The following is a 20,054-nucleotide window of genomic DNA, read 5'->3' as shown; positions in this document are numbered from 1 at the left end:
GCTGGGGCCGTCCAAATTCATCCTCTAGAAAGTCTCATACTCTTAATTGCAACGAAATACATGCTATTATCAAGTGCCGTCAACCCAATTCCGCGATGTACTCTGACATATGTCAAGCTCCAGTTTCATATGCATAACACAGAACCCTTATTCAAGTAAGCTACCGACCCGTCGCACTGGTACTCACCTTCCCAAAACTCTCCTCTCCCATGTGGCCGGGATTTATTTCGAACTGTTTGATCTGCGTCTTGCAGTGACACATGACAAGTCGAGCTTGGCTAGCGTGACGTGGTTACTTGGAGTATGAGGGGAACCGTGAGGAGCCCCATCTACACACAAGATATGTCTTTTCCTATAGAGGAGTTGGAAATTGACTATAATTGAGATATCAGGCACTTTTTATTTGGAGATTGCATTGGTGTTGTTGTTGGAAGGCGCGATTATCTAAGTAGACATAAAGTTCCACTAGAAGGGCGTGCTGCATCTCGACCCCTCATTTGAACGGCTTCATTGACGTCTTCCTACCATATAAACAAAGCCCACCACGACTCTCCAAACGTTCGCAAGTCAATTCAATCTCAAATTTTTAAATTAGAATAATTCATTTCCAGCTGTTACAATGAATGTACCACCACCTCACCCTTTTGACCCTCTGAGGCCTGAGGAGATATCAAGAGTCAGTTCGCTATCTACATCAAGTTTCACCAACAACTAAAAGTTCTCCTAGACTTCACGCATAGTTCGTCCTCACTTTGGAAGTCAAGAGCCAAATTTCCGTGTCATAACTCTTCTCGAACCCCCGAAGAAGGAAATGGTTTCTTATCTCGAACAAGAGCGCATGGGCCAACTTGTCGAACCTCCAACTCGCTACTCTCGAGTCGAAGTATCGATCAAGAAAGATCCGAGCGGAACCCAACTCTTTGAACTTATTGTAGATCTGGATAAAAACAGTGTTGTCAGAAAGCAGCATGTTGAAGGGAAACATTCTTACATTGACACGAACTTTATGAAGGCTGTTGAAGAAGCCTGTCTTGCTGATGAAAAGGTCCAAGCTGAGATCAAGACTCTGAAAGTTCCTGATGGGGCTACTGTGGTGGTTGAGCCTTGGGCTTATGCGACGGATGGGATGAATGATATGACCGATCGAGTTACTATGGTATACATCCCTTACACTAAGATGTTCTGTATTTGGCTGATGCTGATTAGTGCTGGTTCTACCTACGACTATTGGAGAACCCAGATGCGAACTACTATGCCTACCCGTTGGATATTTGCGCCGAAGTCTCGGAGTCTCTCCAAGTTACAAAAGTATACCGCCTACCAATAACGCCAGAGGAAAGAATCCACACCGAGACAAGGCCATTCGATCGTCGGAGAATTCACAATACTACCAAGAGCGAATATCATCCTGACTTGAGGCCGAGCCCCAGAGCCAGCACCAAGCCGTATCAAGTTGTCCAGCCTGACGGACCCTCATTTCAAATCGACGGTAATCACTTGCGATGGGAGAAATGGGATCTTCGCGTTGGCTTCAATTATCGAGAGGGCCTCACTCTGCATGACGTTCGATACGATGGACGAAGCCTTTTCTACCGACTTTCACTGGCTGAGATGTTTGTTCCTTACGGTGATCCACGCTCTCCATACCCACGCAAGGCTGCGTTTGACCTTGGTAACGATGGAGCTGGCATCAACGCCAACAACTTACAGCTTGGGTGCGATTGCCTGGGTACCATCAAGTACTTCGACGCCTACCACAATACGCCATCGGGCGAGCCTGTGAAACTACCAAACGTCGTCTGCTGCCATGAACAAGATGATGGAATTTTATGGAAGCATACAAATTTCCGCACGAATAATCCCGTCGTCGCTCGGTCTCGCGTTCTTGTTCTGCAGACCATTATTACCGTTAGCAACTACGAGTATATCTTTGCCTGGCACTTTTACCAAGATGCTTCAATCAATTATGAAGTCCGTGCCACTGGTATCTTATCAACAGCGCCAACATCGATGGATCACAAGGGCGGATATCCATACGGAACTGTTGTCGCACCTGGGGTCTTGGCGCCATACCACCAACATCTCTTCAGCTTGCGCATTGATCCCGCGATTGACGGGCATGAGAATTCGCTCGTGGTTGAAGAGTCAAAGTCACTTCCGATTGATGACCCAGCTGTCCACAATCCGTTCGGAGTCGGCTATGTCACCGAGAGCCAGACCATTGAGGAAGAAGGTGGTTTTGACCTTGACTTCACCAAAGCGCGAACCTTCAAATTCATCAACGAGAACAAAATCAATCCAATCACAGGTACACCAATCGGCTTCAAACTCATACCCTTCTACAGCCAAATGCTTCTCGCCCACTCAGATTCCTTCCACGCCAAGCGCTCCGAATTCGCCGAGCATGCAGTCTGGATAACAAGACATGAAGACAACGACCATTTCCCCGCAGGCAAATACACAATGCAGTCTTCCGGCGGTGACGGGCTAGCGTCAGTAATTGCGAAACGCCGAGACACAGGCGTGGCTCAGTCGGTGAGGAACCAAGACATTGTTATCTGGCATACCTTCGGGTCGACGCATAATCCAAGGATTGAGGATTGGCCGGTTATGCCAAGCGAAAAGCTCACCGTAGGGCTTAAGCCAGTTAATTTCTTTATGGGCAATCCGGGCTTGGATGTCGCGCCCTCGACGCAGGAGACCAACAAAAGTGTGTTGTATGCAGGAGAAAATGAGGCTACTGCATGTTGTGATACGGGGCTATGAATAGAGACAAAGGAGACACTGGGTACAAAATACTTTGAATAGCTGACCCACGGGGAGCTGGAAGATTACCCGTGTCATACTGCCGGCAGCCAACCAGTCTTGGCATCTGCCTGGAATAAGCTTCAAGGTTTAGTTTGCGGGGGAACCAACCACAGAAGGGAGGTCTTGCAAACGGGCTCATTCTCGAGTCAACTTGGCGTTGATGCAGCACCAACACAGGTAACTTGGCATCTTGGGGAGATCGGAGGTGGGGACCAATTGCAGTTTAGCCTTCATTCCTCGACGAGTAGCCATTAGACTTGGCTATAGTTGCACCGGAAACCTGGAGAATGAATAGCATTGTTTCGGCTACCGGTTTTATGGGATACCCGAAATTGCCATGGCTTGGAGATGTGCATGTTACCTTCAAAAATACCAACAAACTGGATGTTGAGAATGACCTGCTATGCTTGGCAATGTTGAGGCTGTGAGCCAATCATGAGTGGTCTTTTACTCTTGAGGAGTTGAGCTGATGGCTCGTCCCGAATGTTCCTCCACACTTCCATCAGTCCGAGCACTGCAGGTTGAGCTTTGCCGAAGTCCATGTCTTCTATCGGCCCTTTCGGGTTCTGTTGGAAGCGGCAGGTTCTTGATATCAATATGTGAGCATCGAGGTGTTGTAGATGTGGGACTCCAGTTACCCTGTACTTCCTGAATGGCGTATCGAATGATCTCTTTAATAGGAATGCGAGTTAATTGTAAGTGGTATCAACATAATCTATTACTTCACAATATTCTAGCTTTGATTTAGTCCTCTTCACAGTCATGACAGTTCTGTTTGCTGCCATACACCAGCCGATTCAATAGGAATTTTATTCAGTTTGAACAACGTGATTTTCACCATTGAGGTGTCTTTCAGTCAGCAAGGAGCAGGACACAATGATTGGGTGACGCAGTTACATCAACGGAAGAATATCTCTCCGCGCATGGAAAAACTGATTAACCAATGAGATCTCTATCATGACTCTTAAGTCTTCAACATGAAGAAAAAACTTCAAAACCAGCGAATAAAACAAAACAATTACCAAACAAATGGATCTACTAGAACACCAGAAAGAATTTTCGAAGAATTTTCACAACCGTGCCCCTTCGCTAGTCAGCCTCATGGTGAATACCGCCGAGTCAACGACCCCATAACAGAAAACTCTGCTCCAAGCTTAGTCACGTACTCCACACCAACCATCTATAAAAGTCTCAACAGCCGCCGACCTTTTAGAATTTTTTTTCCTTTCTTCTTCATGTCGACAATACTTCAGAGAATCATTTCTATAGTATTCGACCTTCTCTTGGTTCTCCAAAAGAGCCACAGATCCCACCCTGGTTGATGAATGTATATCCTCGGCACCCTAGAGTGAATAACACTTTTTGGTCCTCTCGATCTGTCCGTAAGGATGGCGGTTACTGCTTTGCGGTGGCTGTATAGAGAGGTTTGCCTGATGATCTCGGTCCTGCGAGTGGTCTTGCCTTCGGGCGCGCTTTCGGGACGGGTGCTGATGGACGTCTGACAGGCTTTTCTTTTTTTTTTCATTGCTTGCTGAGGCTTGCCTTGGTAGTGAAGAAGAAATTCTTTTGTAACCTGTTTCGTCTTGTGATGTTTCAATGCTGTTACGGTGCTTCTGCGCCTGTCAATCAATACCTTGGAAGCGTACTAGCTGGCGAAGCTCAAGAGCCTGGCAGAGTTTCCACCCGAGAAAACACGTAGGAGAAAGCTCTCTTCCTTCCCCAGCACGAACACTTCGGATAATGCCGAGCCAATGGACCAGCCAGTAGCAGGGTACCAGTAGCAACAATCCACCCAGCAGCCGTGAACCCATCTCCCATCTTATCATAGCGCACGCTGTAGTATATCCCCAAGGTAGCACTACCCACGACAATGAGGAACATCAAGAAGCAGAATATGTAGCAGGGCCGTGGCAAGTAGAAACTTGGTGGTTTGGCAGGTTCTGGAAACAGCGATGGGCTGAGCATCTCGCATGACACTTGCGTAGGACTTTCTGGCTGCGGATCGTGCTCAACAAGTGTGGTTGTAGACCGGTCATGGCGACGTTGGCGCTGGAGACCAATACTTTGAGTGCTGCGGCCTGTTTGAAAGCTTGCCATTGTTGATGTGTCGACAGATGTCGGGGTTTGTTGTGACAATTCTAAATAAAGTCAGTGCAAGAAATCTAGTAGAAGTCTTGTTAATTACTTATTTGTGATGTCCACTCGTCTAATGTCTCGGCAATCTGTCTGGTTCCCTCATCCGAAGGGCTAAGCTTGATCATTTGTATATGATCCGCGATGATAGGAATGGCTTCGTATTCGTCAATGGTATCAATGGTAGCTAATAGTTCTGGAACAGACGGCTTTGTTGTTGCAATCTCAGGTCGATATGTCAAAAAAGATACTGCCTCCACTTTGCTTGCATGACCATTGTCGCTGATATCCCCGACCGACTCTACATGTGTTGCAGTAGCACAATCCTGCTTAGCATCTGTATATAGGTCAATTGAGGCATCTGCCACCACTATATCAGTAGATCCGGCGTATAACCTCGCGATCCGAGTGTTCATAACTGGTGTCCATGGCGCTTTATGAGGAGTTCCGATGAAGATAATCCCCTTGAGGACCGAATAGATTGCGGCGTCATGACTGGTGGGGCGGCTGTAGTAACAGTAGTTAACCACTTCTTTGAGGACCAATCCGCCTACACAATGCGCCACGAAAATGAGCGGGCGTAATGGTGTCTTCTGCCGATAGTATTTGAGACCCTGACGAAGATCGCTAGTACAGTCAAAGACGTCGAATTGTCTTTCGCCGGGCCCATCATAAGGACCGTATCCATAGCTGAGGATACGGACTTTTTCAAGATGAGAAGGCAGAAGTGTTTTTAGGAATGGCGCAGACTCTGTACATGCACTCTTGAGGTCCCCTGCTGCGCCGTGTATAAGACATATGTCGGCAATAGCTTCTGGGTCATCATGTATAACTTCCATGCCGGTGGGAAAATGAGATTCGTATGCTTGCTGGGACTGTAACTCGCTATTCATAACCCTTAGAGTATTTGAATGGGTTTAAAGGTATTCAGTTTTGATAGAGTTCAAAGGGAATGGGTTGTGATACCGGCGGTGAAACGTCACCTTTCAGCCCCAAGTGCACTTTCAGCTGACGGTTCGCCAGCTGCCTCCCAACCCATCGGTGTGACACCACCAATCATGAACACACCCGAATGCCGAGGCACACTTGGGCCTATAATAACCGATAACGTGTCGGAAAGGAATTGAAACAAAGACCAATTGTGAGTTCTTCTTACGCTATCAAAATTGAGAGAAATTATACTAGTGTTACTGTCTAGACATTGACACCCCTCTCTATCAAAGCACACATCTCCAACCGTGGATCGTGAGGAACAACCTTTCCTGTCTCATGTACAAAAAGAGGACAGTAAATAGGATCATCAATCTCCATGCCCCATCTCAAGAATATCCATCCTTTTGGAAAAGGTATGGGCACTAATCGCGGATCTCCCATGGTGTGCTCCCCTGTGTCATGGTTTAGAAAATGGGTTCGGGTAATTCCGTCGCTGCGCTTAATTTCTTGGACACTATATTTAGGAGGAAGAGGTCCTAGAAGTGTCTCTCCGTGCATGACGCCGTGTACGAAGCAGTCGCCGAGAGATCTATGCTTGTTGTTGAATGTTGGGCGAACAAGGATGGGGACTTGACATCCGAGGGGGATGAATACTTGATCACCTGTGAAGAGAGTTAACTGCTGATTTTGCAGTAAGTGGACAAGACTTGACTTTCTCTACTGTTCCTCTCGTCCGACAATGGCCGAGATATCCACCGCTAGTAAGGAAACAATACGAATCCTCCAACCCTACCATCATGTCGTTCTCATATTGAGTCAAGTCATACGGACTTCCTCTGCCTTGAGCCAGATTAATTATATGTTCTCGCACATGCTCAAACTCAGGCCTTCCAACATGGGGAACTCTCTCCTTGAACCTGGAATGGGTGATAACATGCAGGTGCGCGTCCAAAAACGATTCACCTGTTCGATATTGTTTCTCCATAATCTTCTCAAGTCCCAGTTGATTGAAATAGTCTGCCAAGTCTTGGAAGCTTTTGATCTCGAGTCGGTATACGTAGGTGATAGTGTCTAGACGGATACCTGCTACTTCGAGTTCGTTCGGCCCGTGCAGGGCTGAATGTGAAGGGGAGAAACTCGCTGCGCTAAAACCGTTTCCTGGTGGGATTGTATCAAGTGCTCGCGCAGTCCAATCTGGGACCCAAGAAGGCCAGTTCTCATCAGATGATACTGTCCCGACTCCATTGACTCCCGTTCTCAGTAAAAGATCAAGACGTCCGTAGAATCGAGAATACTCCAGAAAGGCCTCTCTATAAACTTCCATAACAGACTTTGAGTGATCTGGTTCGATGTGGCTGGTCCATCCAGGTGGTGCAAGATTCATCAACCCATAGATCCTATCATGAGGAAGCTGGCAGCCAAGATCATGATACTTCCAAAGGAGGTCATCAAGTTTGGTACCCTTGACGTAGAAGGAAATCCTGGCCATCTCCCACAAATGGCGCTGCAAACGTCCTTTCGTTCCGTCGTCGTGCTTAGATATCAGGATCATAGCAGCGCCCTGCAGATCCGTCCAGAGAATAGTCTCATGGCCGCACTGGACTATTGATGACGGACTTGAGAGATGTATCTCTTGCACCACCCATAACCTTCGGAACCAGAGTCGAGAGAAGAGGTTTCCGATAGTAATTTCGGTGAGGGTATTGAATTGTGGCGGAAAGTCGCATTTGTGCCATGAAGGGTCAGAACAACCTGGTCTGGCTTTGCATGCTCTGTTCGACTTCCATACTATGTTCTGGGCGATGTTCTTCAGTGTAGACAAAGCTAAGGTACTTCCTAAGACGGCTGGTCCTACCCAGGCAACGACTCGTGTCGCGAGCCTGAAGATGTCGCCCATACGCTTGACTTCGTGGTTGCGTTCTTCGATGTCGGTTTGATTGATGGATAGTGCGTCGACCCACATCGTTCGGGGGCTGTGAGGATATCGTAGATATCGAAGCGCTTCGTCCAAGTTCTTGCCTATACACAGTGACCCTTGATACGACGGTTCTGTCCCATCTCCGATTATTTCAACCCTCACAGGCGAAGTCGAGATCTCGGGTCCCCAAGTATACGAAAGTGCCTCATAGGCAGGTTGCGCTTTATTGTTCTCAGGCGCGCATTCGCGATCGTAGAGACTTCGGTCAATCAGTGGATCTGGATGACTCCATGAAGTCTCATCTGTGTCATTGTTGACGAATATCGTTCGGCCCTCTAGCGTAGTAAATACGTCCCATGGTGATTCCTCCGGTAAAGTCTTTTTTATGTCCTCGATTGAGACCAACAGCGAGTTCTTGTCGACAGGTGGTGGAACAAGTGAATGATGTGAAATGTCGATTTTGATAGGGTCGTCGAATCTACCAGGCCATACGGTGACGACGCGAATCTCATTAAGAGCTTCGTTCAGGCGTTGATACTGAAACGTCGACATCTCTTCTGTACAATAGATCATTGTCTTCAGCTAGCGATTGTGAACTTTGAGCATTAATTCTGGCTTTCTTCCATGAGTCACATGAGCGTATCTCGATGTGTCTCGGGCCCGAGAATAGTTGCATTTACCCGATTCTGACAATCTGTAATTTCCTTCCTGAATCTGAAAGGGCTGTGCCTTTGTGGGCCCAAATGATGCGCAATCGATCTTCCAATCAGATTTTCATCAAATGAGATCGAGAGTGTCGTGTTTCAGTCATCGAAAATGATCTCACAGGCGGCCTCGTAAGGCTGAATTTGCTATCCACTCTTCCACCGCTCCTCGATCTAGTAAAGCTGCACAACAGAACAATCACTTCAAGCTAGAACCCGAGAGGAGTAAATCAATTTGTCTAACTGGGTATCCTTCCTAACAACCATCCAGAAACAATATTAAACGCCATTTAAGAGCTATGGAAATCCGGCAAAGCGCTAAATAAAGAATAATCATAACAAACCGAATCCAAAAACAACGGATCAAATCGTGGCATTGCCGAGTCCATATTTCCACGTGTCGGCGATAACAGCGCCAGACTCCCTCCCTGATCAGCCGTACCAGTTATCGCAGGCGTAGTATTTGGGAGAGTTTGACACAAAGGTAAGGCATTCATCCTATCCATAGCATCCGCAATGAGCTCCGAGGCGCAGCACCGAAGACGATCGTACTCAGACTCCGCCATGCGCCACATCCGTCGTGCGCTTTTTAAACAGCCTAACACTAAAGTTACACGGTTGTAGTGATGCTCAAAGCATTCATCGGGATGGCCTTGGGTGGTGGCGAGTTGGATGAAACCGCAAAGAGCAAGGGCGGGGATGACGAAGGGTGTGTGTTTGGGGACGTTGGGACAGAGTGATATACAATCTGATATGCGTCGCGATGCATCTGTTGCTTTTATGCCTTGGATTAACGTCGTGGATGATGAGAGCGGGTGATTTTGTGCGACTGGGATGAACGGGTCTTTTGAATCTGCTAGAAGAGAGTGGAGATTGCTTCGAGGGAGGTGTAAGAGCATGCTCGCGAGGGCGATGATCATGTGTGCTTGGAACATCATCTCGTCAATGTTGCCATAAGAGTCCACGATTTCCAGTTTGCCGGGAGGTAAATGGTTCGACCAGCTGAGGAGAGCATTCTCGATTGATTGCGAATGATCATGGCTGGTACTCTTTTTCTGATTGAGTAACAGAACTCGACCTAGAATCGTTGCTGCTTCGATGCGATAACTATACGACGAAAATGTGACATCGCCGGTCAAGAGAACCCTTCGTTTGAACTCAAGGACATGATGTGGTGGGGGAATATCCAGGCGTCCATTGTAAAAGGCCTCCTCGCATGGTAAGCAGACCTTGGGAGGAACACTACTACATCGAAGATTCATGGTCTTGGGCGGTATGGCCATGAGAATGTCCGTGACATAGATCTCCCACCACGTCCGTCTCAAACTCTCGGCTTCAATCGGATTGTCCAGTTGCCTGGCTGCTGCAAAGTCGTTGAGATGCATACCCAGATCCATGGCCATTCTCGTGCATTGCTCAAACGTTTTACTAGCAGCGTCGAGATCGCCGCCAAAGAAGAGTAGTATCGAGTAGATGAGAAGTGATTGAACCATGGACGTAGAATTGTCCGTAATCGACAGCATGTCCGTCGCAACAGAAGCTCTGAGCTGCGCATTGGGTCCTGATGGGGCGTAGTGAGATCCAGCAAAGTCAACCATGCGCCGAAGATACGGTGGATAATTTCGAGATGTGAAAGCAGAGCTTGGAACCAAAAATGGATGTGCGTTGTGGAAGTTTTCGTAGTAGAGTCGAAGTAGACGGTCGTTTTCAGATGAGGTCGGGACCGGCGCATGCGTGTTGATACTTCCAAGGTTGGTGCTTTCTATCGCTTGCGATATCAAACCCGGGTCAAGGTGATGATAGAATGACATGGCAGGATCGTTTAAAGGTTGCTGCACTGGAGCAGAAGCTACTTGAGCCTGATGATCGCTCGGCCGTCTTTCGCTCGAACTGTCCGACACCGAACCTTGATGAGCCGGTCGCGGCGTAAGCTGCGCCAATCCATTTCCCGGAATGCCCTCCTGCGACGAAGAAGTCGGCGTAATCGGCAAACTAATTGGGTTCACATTCACACTCTCCATAAATCCAGCCGGCTCACTCTGACTCGACCTCATCATCAGTCTTTTCGGTTGCGTGTCAGAGCGAAGCTTCTTTCTTCGTCCGCCGCGCCGCGACGGCTCGTAAAAGCACACCTGGTCGGTCTCTGTGCATCGTGAACAGGAAGGTTTCCCCGCATCGCATTTGAGGTGCTGTTTTCTGCAGACGGTGCAGGCGAGGGTTGCTATACCGGATGGTTTAATTGACGGCGATGAAGAGACTGTCATTGTGATAGCGGGCGATGTAAGATGGTTAGAGAGGAAGTGAAAGTGGGTGAGGATGAGTCGGCGATTGAAAGATAAGCGGGAGGTCTTGGTAGGACAAGGTGTGACGGGAAGCGAGATAAGGCAAACAATTATTACATTGGCTGATAAGAGCTCAGATTAGTCCTATGAACTGTTTCTAAGCTTGGTATGATTGTACGGAGTAAATGTCGGATTATTATGAGGATGCATGAGTATCATGTTATCTCAAAGAAGCAGAAGCAGAATCAAGAATCAAACTCCGACTTTGCAGGTGGATGCTCACCGACTTGTTGTAAGCATTCTGACTGGCTGCCGAGCAGATAAGCTCAGCTGAGTCAGCTCATCTACCAATTAACAATCATCGATAAGCCACCGTGTCTCCACATTCTCCCAAGACAATACGAAGTCTAAGCCGAGGGTCGTACATGACATGGTCCCTGAAAACTGCCTGACTCGAGAGAATATATACAGATAGGGGTAGGAAACCTTCTCTTTAGCGCTTGGGATTGTCGTAAGACATCTTTTTACTAAATAAGCGAATGTCGGATTGTTTTACAAAGGGGACCCCTTTCCCCTTCGGCAGTTCAATCGCCGACCGAGGGCAGAAGCGGGTACCTCCGGCTCTTGGTTATCTGACACCTGACCAATAACCATCGACTTTCAGTCCCCGACAGCAGCGCAGCAGCTTTCTCGGCGATTGAGAAATGAGAAATGCAAACTGGCAAGTCGAAACGAAACAGCTAGGCTAGGGCTTCAATATTTGCAATTCAGAATCGAATTCTTTTTATTCCGAGCATCAAACTATTTCTAACAGTTTTATTGCAGTGCCTGCAATCTACCCGAGCTCGCTTTTTCGCCATTGGCCTTACTTTGGTATGGTACAAGGGACATCATAGCGGGTGTCCCACTAAAACTCCAGGCACTTTCCCCTGTACTGTACTTCGGGGAGCTGTCTTCCTCCACCAACAACTCCCTTACACAATTACTTTGGAGGATCGCAACCACAGAAATAGTGGTCCGCTAAATTGAACCGTCAGAGACTGTACTGATGCGTAGACTAAGTTAAGGGAGAACTTACATCCTTCTTCGGAACAGTACTTTCGGCCCGCCTTCGGGTCACCAGTGGCGGTTCCAAGCTGGAAAGCCCTCATGCAGTCGGCACAGTTACCAACACTCGCGCACCAGACTGAACATATCTGGTGGTTACGCTCGGTACAGGGCGTAAGGCACATTTTGTTAACTCCAAACGGAATGGTGTAGCACTGCGTCAAGCATCGGGCGTCCTCATGGGCGATACACTCGAGATACGATCCTCCAGTGCACAGCCGTCCCTTTGCGGTCTCCCATCCTTTGCTGCATGTGTCCGCCAGTACTACTGGGACAGCAGCAAGCACGAGAGAGATTGTAGTCTTCATCGGTCAGTTACTCCTTCGATAATGAGTCTGGAAACAACGAACCCTGAGAGAAAGCATAACCTTTGGCTTGGATCCAATTATTCGTGACTTGCTCCAAGGCTCTGTGTAAGATGGTTTCATCCAAGTCGGCGAGCTGAACGGTTGATGTCTCCTGTAGGTGGTTGATGTTGTTAGAAGAAAGAGGGGACAACACCGGATGGAAGTAACGCATTTTATGCTCAACTGAACCCTAATATCAGGGCCAGGTCAGGCGGGAAAAGGTCTCATGTGGACATTGGAGTTATGTCGTGCGAATTTGGTGATAAAGAATGAGAGGCGATCATCAAAACAGGGGACCAGTCATTGAACAGTAGAGAGGACGATATCAAAGTTTCGGTAGGGTCACAAGACTGGCCCCTCAACAGGACCGAAATCCTAATTCGAAATAACAGGTCCGCAACGGGAGGGGCATCGGAGTTATAATGCTTAAAAAGTGGGATTCATAATGGAAACCTGTTCTTCCGGCTCTGATGTTCGACGGGGAATGGTGGAAGTAGTTGACTGTTCATTGTAGACGTCATTGAAAAGTTAAGAGTACTTAAAGATAGGCGGAAGAGAGGAGGAGGAAAAACTTTATAATTACAAACAATGATTTCTCGAATCAGGTACTGTAAGCCACAAAGACCTTATAAGAACCCTCTTTGTACAACCTCGCTCCCCTTGGTTCTTGAATTGCCACAAAGAGAGGTCAATGGCTATCCTCAAGAGTCAGGGCTACAGTCCTCCGGGGCTATAGCAGGAGGCCACCCGGCTACTCACCTGGGCCCAGTACTGAGACAGCCACTTCCAACCACTTCATTCACAGTACGCCAATGTCGGATTCTGTCCAATTGGCTAATGCTATAGCATCTTGAACAAAGTTCCTTTACGAATCTTGACTTATCATTGCTCCCTCCCTCTTGTGGGACAACACAACCCGTCAGAGGTCATGCAGGGGTGGGTCCCAATTGCTTACATGTGGCCTTGTTGTCCCAGTTAGGTACCAAGACTCAATTCATAAGGTAACACAAAGTCTTTGTTAGGCTCATTTAAAATCTCAGCTAATACTTGCAAGACCCAATGGGTCTCAAGAGCTGCTAGGCAGATTTCCGTAAGGACCAATGGTCTCAGCACACAGTGGCAGTGTCGTTCAATACGAAGCCCTCTTTTTTCTTTCCAATACCCATCCATCGGACTTGGAACCGGGCCTCTGGTAGCTTTGCTTGACAACTAGAAGAAACAGACTGAATGTAATATAAAGTTAAAAGATAAACGTGAAGCTAACGCTTGCAATTATGTGGCGAATATGGACCTCGATTTCGGTGCGTGCCGCCGAGCTTGTTGATATTGTCCGCATTCTGTAAAGAACACGCTACCTTAGACGGACCCGTAGCTACCTATGTGTATCGCATAAAGGACAGGTTCAGCTTTGGTGCGTGCTGAGCAAAAGACCCAATGACCATGAGCTGGATGTACCGTGGGAATCCGAATTAGCTGTTGTCTGTACCAAGCACTATCAGGATCTGCACAGATTTAAATTCAGGTAGGAATGTCAGCTTTCATAAATGCTCCATAAACTCCATGTGAGAGGTCAAGTATGCCCCGAGTGGGGTCGGAACGTATTCAGCTCGAGGAATATTTCCATCTTGAGATGTCAGATTTTCGGGAATAAGGCTATCATTGGCTGGCGTATCCGACAGCTCACAACAACAGAAACAATAGCAATGAGTCTTGTGTCTCTTTGAGGTTAGAGAGATAGGCGCATAAGGCACTTTCGTGGCTGATCATCTGAAACAATTAAGGCAACAAGAAGCATCAGGATGCCTCCTTTGAGAGTGTTGACAATTGTTTAAAAGTCTAAATCCCATTTGATTCCAAACATTGAATCTCTCCCATCCATCCATTCATTCGTTCCACGTACAGCCCTTCACAAGACCCAATATGGCGTTCGACCGCAGTCTTTGTACGATGGCTACTTGTAGCGTTGAGCAATACGGGTGGTACCATTATGTACCTAACCTCGGCGCTAACGCCTTTTACCTCGCAGTCTTTGCCATTTTCGCCATTATTCAGCTCTACCTGGCAATTCGATACAAGGTTTGGGGCACCTTCGCTGGCGGCCTGGTACTCGGCTGTGTTACAGAAGCCATTGGTTATGCCGGCCGCATTCAGCAAGCCCGGGGTGATGGCATATTCAAGAAAAAGTTTGTATGCTCCTACATTCTGAGAGTAATCAAGTAACAGATGTGCTTCTTTAGGTACTTCGTCATCCAGCTGGTATGCCTCACTATTGCACCTGCCCTCATCTCTGCGCCGATCTATCTCTCCCTCGGTCGAGTCATCAAAGCATACGGAAGACAGTTCTCGCTTATGGCGCCCCGAACATACGCGATTATCTTCATCTGCTCTGATGTTGTCTCGTTGGTCCTCCAAGCCATGGGTGGCGGAATGGCCGCCGTTGGAAAGACGCAAAAGAAAGTTGATAGAGGTGTATACATCCTGGTAGCAGGTCTGGCGTACCAAGTGCTATCTTTGGGTGTCTTTATGGGCCTGGCAACCCATCTCTGGACTCGCATCCGCAAAGGCACAGAGAATGCCAACCCGCGATTCCGAGAACTGCGAGCTTCACGACAGTTTAGGTCGTTTATTTGGGGCATGTCAATCTTTCCATCTGTCTGAACACCATGCTAATAACTCGAAGCCCTTAGCATCGCCACTGTTACCATCACTATCAGATGCATTTATCGAGTCGTTGAACTTTCTGGTGGCTTCAAGTCCGAGGCTGCCAACGATGAACCTTCTCTTATGGTTCTTGATGGACCAATGATCATGGCGGCCCTTCTTGCACTTACCATCTGCCACCCGGGACCCCTCTTCTTTGGCGATTGGAAACGACTTGGCGACGACTCGGGATATCCTGAGATCGCTTCAGATGTTGAGCAGGTTAAGATGGATGTTGAACGCAAGTAGTATCGCTTGGTTCTCAGGGAACGTCCATCAATGGATGCTTAAGGCAGACCGTTTGGTCTGGAAGTCATACTGCTGCACAGATGGTAGATGGATATGTGTCAATTTCCTTCATTGTATTTGAGCTGTCCGTAGTGAACTGGTAGTAATTGATCGCTATTTGTATGGAAGTCTCCAAAGTCCGCAATAGGCATAGCGGTCCTCGTTTGTGAGCGATTGGCTCATGCTTATCTGACATTCGTGCTTGGTCAGCTTCCGCGGAAGCGCTGATCCCCTCCGTCGGACATATATCCTGCCCCACGCAACTTCCATGGAAGATCTCTAGAGTTGATCAACTAAATATTGAACTAATTTATTCTATCCACTAGCAAAACATCGGTTTGACCTGGTTGAAAATGCAGTCCACCAACCGTCCAAGAAAGGTGGAGTGTTCCGCGGAGACGTCAGCAGACCATTACTAATTGACCCAGGCTTGCGATTTGTGTTATACACGCAAGATCAAGTGCGACGGACAGCAGCCGCGTTGCTCTAATTGTATTACCTACAAAACATCCTGTACACATACTGCCCAAAGCCGGAAGTGGAAGCCGCCCAGAGCTCAGCAAAATGCGGAAGCTCCGGAAGCTAAAGAGATCCGGAACCTGCAAGCACAACTGCAGCAATTGCAAGGCCAACTCGTACGTTACATAATGATAAACTCACCCTACAATCCATTAATGCGTCAGTAAGGCTCAGTATCAGGATCAAGAGGACGCGACCGAGACGCAGGCCGTGGAGTTTGGGGATGTGAATAATATAAGCGGCAGCATGAGGCTCCCCTCGCTGGAGCAAACCATGCACATGATCGGAGTATTCCTCAATACATTTAACTCCATGATGCCACTATTCGATCCCGACTCCCTTCTGCGACTCATCGGAGAAACATACGCTGTCCATCCCCGTCAGCGAGACCCTGTAGCATGGGCCGTTATCAATGTCGTGCTCGCTCTAGCACGGCAACAAATGCCGGATGATGGCGACGCAGACGCTCAATACGGAACGATAAGTGATTATCTCAACAAAGCACAATCGGTTGTATGGGCTGTAACACTGGACGAAACTCGATTGCTCAACATCCAGACACTAATCGGCATGGCAATGTTGTTGCAAGCAAGAAGCGACTTGACGCCAGCTTTGGTAACTATATCGGCTGCGATGCGTCTTATTCACAAGATGGGACTGCATAACCGAATCTCCACGGAGCATTTGGGTCCAGTAGAGCAAAGACAACATGCTCGTGTCTTCTGGTTGGCTTACATCGTGGATAAGGATCTGAGTCTGCGTGCTCAACAGCCTTCTGTTCAGGCTGACGACGACATCGATCTTGATCTACCTATCCAACTACTTAGAATTGACGACAGTGACGTTGAGGCGGGCATAGTCACGGCATTTGATGGAACCTCCAAGATGAATTACCTGCTTGCTCGCATACAACTCGCCAGTATTCAAGGCGATGTGTATGATCACCTTTACTCAACTCGCGCCTCAAAAAGAACACCTGAAGAAAGAAGAACATTGAGAGAAAGGATCGTCAAATCACTCGACCTATGGAAAGCCACTATTCCAGTAGAGTTCAATGGGGCTAACGTCATGACAACTACAAGCAACAATCCCTCTACAGCCACCTTCCTTTGCATTCTTCATACGCGGAGTCTCCTGTGTATGGCTCTCATAACTCAAGCCCACGCCTGGGATAAGCAGTGGGTCATTGGTATACGCGACCATGGGCGAGGGACGAGTTTACTGGAGCTACCCATCGAGTGGGCGACAATGGTCGAAGATGCGAGGAATTACATGACATTATATGAGCAGCTGAACCAAAAGTACAAGTGGTTGAAATGGTGAGTCATTTTAGACTTCGTTTATGAGCGAGCTAACACCTGTAGGTTCGCTGCGTGCACATACATATCTGCCATGGTCCTACTAATGGCAAACAATCTAAACAACCCTCAACAAGCCGAGTTCCATCAAGATACTATGCATATAGACAAGGCGCTTGTGTGGTTTCAAGACTTTTTCAAAGATAACTCAAGTACGATGTCTGATATGCTCGGCGATGTCTGTACTGAAGCTATCAAGACAATGAAACAAAGACGTGCGGAAGATATCGTTACGACTGTTGGGGATAACTGGCTCGCAGGCTTTCTTGACGATAGAACAATGATGAGGTGAATTGTGGTTGTTGTGGATATCATGGATGGAATGCTCAAGTTAGCCAGAACTATAATTATGTTGAGAAAAACCTATTGACCAACCCTATTTAACCCTATCGCCTCTGCTAATCTTTCTTCCATTCTTATTACCTTTGCTCAAAAGTAGCCGATAACCCGATTCGTCAGAATTCTCCCATTCAATTCCTATGACTTCGGTAACAGTTGGGGTGCCAGAGTCAAATTCCAGTATGTATTTCCCTCCATATTGATTTCCATCGATCGTACGGGAGTCCTGCTCATCGGTGGACAACTCGGATTCGCACGCGTCGCCAGTCGTGCTGGTGGGTTGATCTTTGTAGGGTGAATACGAAGGAGCCTTGTCAAGCTTGTATGAAACGATAGCTGTCTGGTCGGTTCGGGCGTGTTTAGAACCAACAGTGCAGGAGACTTTAGTTTTCAAGGAGGGACACGGGTCTGAACTATAAGATATTGGATCCTTTAAATCGTATTCGATGGCTTTGGCACGACGGTCTGCAGATTTACCACACATCAACTTTCGCCAGCCGCTCTTGATAAATGAGGGGATTTCTTGAGACATATTGGTATCACCCCCGCAAGGCGGAGGCCGATGAGTGGGAGATGTGGAAGATCTGTTACTTGGGAGTTGACTTATCAGAATTTAACGAGGACTCTTGGCTTGATTTATATTGCTGTGTGGCATGAGACTTCTCATTTTTGTTGCCCAATAATAGTCAGTACTGTCTATGACGCCCGAGATTTGTAATCATCTTGCGGTCATCTTGCGATCATCTTGCGATCATCTTCCGATCATCTTGCAATCAGTAATTGTTAATTAATTAAAATTCCAAATACATTCACCACAACCATCTCACAGCACATGTAGATATTCTCATCTCTCGCGTGATACGCTGGGACGGGCCGTTGGTAGTACGCACAGACGACTTAGCGTACCGAGACAACCGCACGCACGGCGATTTCCATAACGTTGAGAGAGTGGTTAATCTTGCAGATCACCACGATTGGGTTTAAGGAAGCTGGCAGTTCCGGGAGTTAGGAACATTTTATTCGGTTAAATGGTCGAATCGGTAGTTGAGCCGTCTCAAGAGTCAGCGGTCTGAGTGAAAATTAGACTTCAACCACGTTGTCTCGACTCGAGCGCGGCTGGAAGTTTATGCGGAACGAGTCGTGTCAGCCTTCTCAGTATCCGTACACTTCCGGCATTCGGAGCAAAGGTAGTCAACCAAGCAATTAAATATGTCAATTTAGAATACAAATTTATGTAGTGAAGTAGTGTATGATTCCGTCATAATTGGTTTGAAAAGCCCATGATACCATCAGTCAAATTTAGCAAATTCGCTGGTAGTCACCAATCAGCGGGCAAACAGTAACAGTCTTGCAAACAGGGTTGGGGTATCCTGGGTAATAGCCGGGGCAGAATTCAGCTGTAAAACGAGTGTCCATGTACTCTGACCATGTAGCGGCAGGGAAGCACTGCAGATGGCCTTGTTAGAGACTCTTCTACCATTTGATGAGGGTCGTCAAAAGTGACTTACGTATTTTTGGCCGTCGACGCTGACATTTTGGCCAGCAATGTACGGACAGTAGCCGTCGATCTTGGTTTCGCCGGCTGCGTTGGCGCAAGCGCAGGCTAGGACTTCTCTGCCGGCCACTTTGGCTTCCGCGGTGGGGGCAGCCATGATGGCGGGGATGGCGAGAATAATGGCGAAGAGGTTCTTGAGAGACATGGCGGCGGTAAATGATGGTAATGGATTGGAAGAGAAGTTTGGTTTGTGATAGAGTCAGGTAGTTAGTTGAATGAGACACGATCAAAGTGAAGAATGTCAACTGATTGAGCAGATGGAATGGCTGTTTTATATCCATGTGGACGCTGGTTTGGCAAATTCACATGCCCTGATCATTACTTGTAAACAAAGCTTCATAATCATTACTAAAACTATACAATACTGATTTAGGTGTTCCTCCGATATTCTGTTTAATAGCATTGCAAGAAGCCCCTCATCGCAATGCAAGTTCCCGGCAGCTATGCCTTGCCAGGTTGCACTATACCCCATATCTGGTAGGCATACTCCGCCCTATATAAACATCTCTTAGTGGAGATCTAGCGTTCATTCCTTGATAGAAGACCCAAATGGGAAGACCCTCAGGTCGCACAGATAACAACCGCACCATTCAAGGGTTTATACCTGCTGAAGACACAAGATGGCACAAGGATTGTGGTCAGTTACCCCTGCAGTTACTACGCTAGGGTGGGATCGTAGAGCGGGATTGCCGAAAGGACATCTAGTATTAATGGCAGTTTAAGCCCGCTCCCGCGCGCATGCGGGGAAGCTGATAATTAACGTGCCATGTCTAGGATCGCGGAGATGCAGCCAGTTGCCTGATGTTATTTAGCCGATGAGGTGATTACTGGATCGGGATACCTAGTAGTATTGGCAGTTATGCGTGGGGAGCCACCTGGACCTGAATGAGGGATCACTCCCGTGTTTGTTCATCTGTTATTGCCGGTTCGGTCCTTTAAAGTTAATCTCATTCGTCCTTCAAGTTCTATATACGAGCGCTGCATCAAGTGATCAGCAAGAATATCAGCAAACTGGGAAGGTCGCGTCAATTAAGGACAAAAGGATTAAAAGCATAGAATGCTT

General features: G+C 47.6%; 7 protein-coding genes across 7 annotated transcripts; 3 read left to right on the top strand and 4 right to left on the bottom strand.

Annotated features, from left to right (window-relative positions):
• Positions 1-545: 545 nt before the first annotated feature.
• Positions 546-2,913, top strand: B0J16DRAFT_164027 (copper amine oxidase). The gene is made up of 3 exons (XM_046122271.1): positions 546-676; positions 728-1,156; positions 1,207-2,913. Exons 1-3 carry the CDS (start codon positions 620-622, stop codon positions 2,764-2,766), a joined length of 2,046 nt encoding a protein of 681 aa, XP_045981831.1. The 5' UTR covers positions 546-619; the 3' UTR covers positions 2,767-2,913.
• Positions 2,914-4,994: 2,081 nt separating this feature from the next.
• B0J16DRAFT_401714 (heterokaryon incompatibility protein-domain-containing protein) lies at positions 4,995-10,757 on the bottom strand (the record flags this gene model as incomplete). Its single annotated transcript, XM_046132594.1, has 5 exons — positions 4,995-5,150; positions 5,202-5,838; positions 6,170-6,552; positions 6,587-8,344; positions 8,841-10,757. Coding segments are annotated over 5 exons (4,851 nt in total), but the record flags the coding sequence as incomplete, so codon positions are not given.
• Positions 10,758-11,540: 783 nt separating this feature from the next.
• B0J16DRAFT_345749 (uncharacterized protein) lies at positions 11,541-12,797 on the bottom strand. The gene is made up of 3 exons (XM_046128319.1): positions 12,236-12,797; positions 11,857-12,187; positions 11,541-11,798 (listed from the first exon to the last, which is right to left on the bottom strand). The coding sequence occupies exons 1-3, from the start codon at positions 12,311-12,313 to the stop codon at positions 11,761-11,763; spliced, it is 447 nt and encodes a 148-aa protein (XP_045981829.1). The 5' UTR covers positions 12,314-12,797; the 3' UTR covers positions 11,541-11,760.
• A 1,355-nt stretch (positions 12,798-14,152) lies between these two features.
• Positions 14,153-15,286, top strand: B0J16DRAFT_401708 (RTA1 like protein-domain-containing protein; the record flags this gene model as incomplete). The annotated part of the gene is made up of 3 exons (XM_046132593.1): positions 14,153-14,415; positions 14,470-14,868; positions 14,920-15,286. The coding sequence occupies 3 exons, from the start codon at positions 14,153-14,155 to the stop codon at positions 15,179-15,181; spliced, it is 924 nt and encodes a 307-aa protein (XP_045981828.1). The 3' UTR covers positions 15,182-15,286.
• A 211-nt stretch (positions 15,287-15,497) lies between these two features.
• On the top strand, positions 15,498-17,431 carry B0J16DRAFT_163988 (fungal-specific transcription factor domain-containing protein). The gene is made up of 4 exons (XM_046122269.1): positions 15,498-15,600; positions 15,649-15,855; positions 15,908-17,058; positions 17,104-17,431. Exons 1-4 carry the CDS (start codon positions 15,574-15,576, stop codon positions 17,387-17,389), a joined length of 1,671 nt encoding a protein of 556 aa, XP_045981827.1. The 5' UTR covers positions 15,498-15,573; the 3' UTR covers positions 17,390-17,431.
• On the bottom strand, positions 17,432-18,178 carry B0J16DRAFT_163989 (uncharacterized protein). Its single transcript, XM_046122270.1, has one exon. The coding sequence runs from the start codon at positions 17,966-17,968 to the stop codon at positions 17,474-17,476; it is 495 nt and encodes a 164-aa protein (XP_045981826.1). The 5' UTR covers positions 17,969-18,178; the 3' UTR covers positions 17,432-17,473.
• A 557-nt stretch (positions 18,179-18,735) lies between these two features.
• On the bottom strand, positions 18,736-19,136 carry B0J16DRAFT_322127 (uncharacterized protein; the record flags this gene model as incomplete). Its single annotated transcript, XM_046125684.1, has 2 exons — positions 18,736-18,882; positions 18,945-19,136. The coding sequence occupies 2 exons, from the start codon at positions 19,134-19,136 to the stop codon at positions 18,736-18,738; spliced, it is 339 nt and encodes a 112-aa protein (XP_045981825.1).
• Between the last annotated feature and the right edge of the window lie 918 nt (positions 19,137-20,054).

The sequence above is a fragment of the Fusarium flagelliforme genome (assembly GCF_020744385.1).
Source record: "Fusarium flagelliforme strain FIESC 12 MPI-CAGE-AA-0113 chromosome Unknown B0J16scaffold_5, whole genome shotgun sequence".
NCBI lineage: Eukaryota > Fungi > Ascomycota > Sordariomycetes > Hypocreales > Nectriaceae > Fusarium > Fusarium flagelliforme.
The sequence above is the reverse complement of the archived record's forward strand: the minus strand, read 5'-3'. Positions and strand labels throughout refer to the sequence as shown.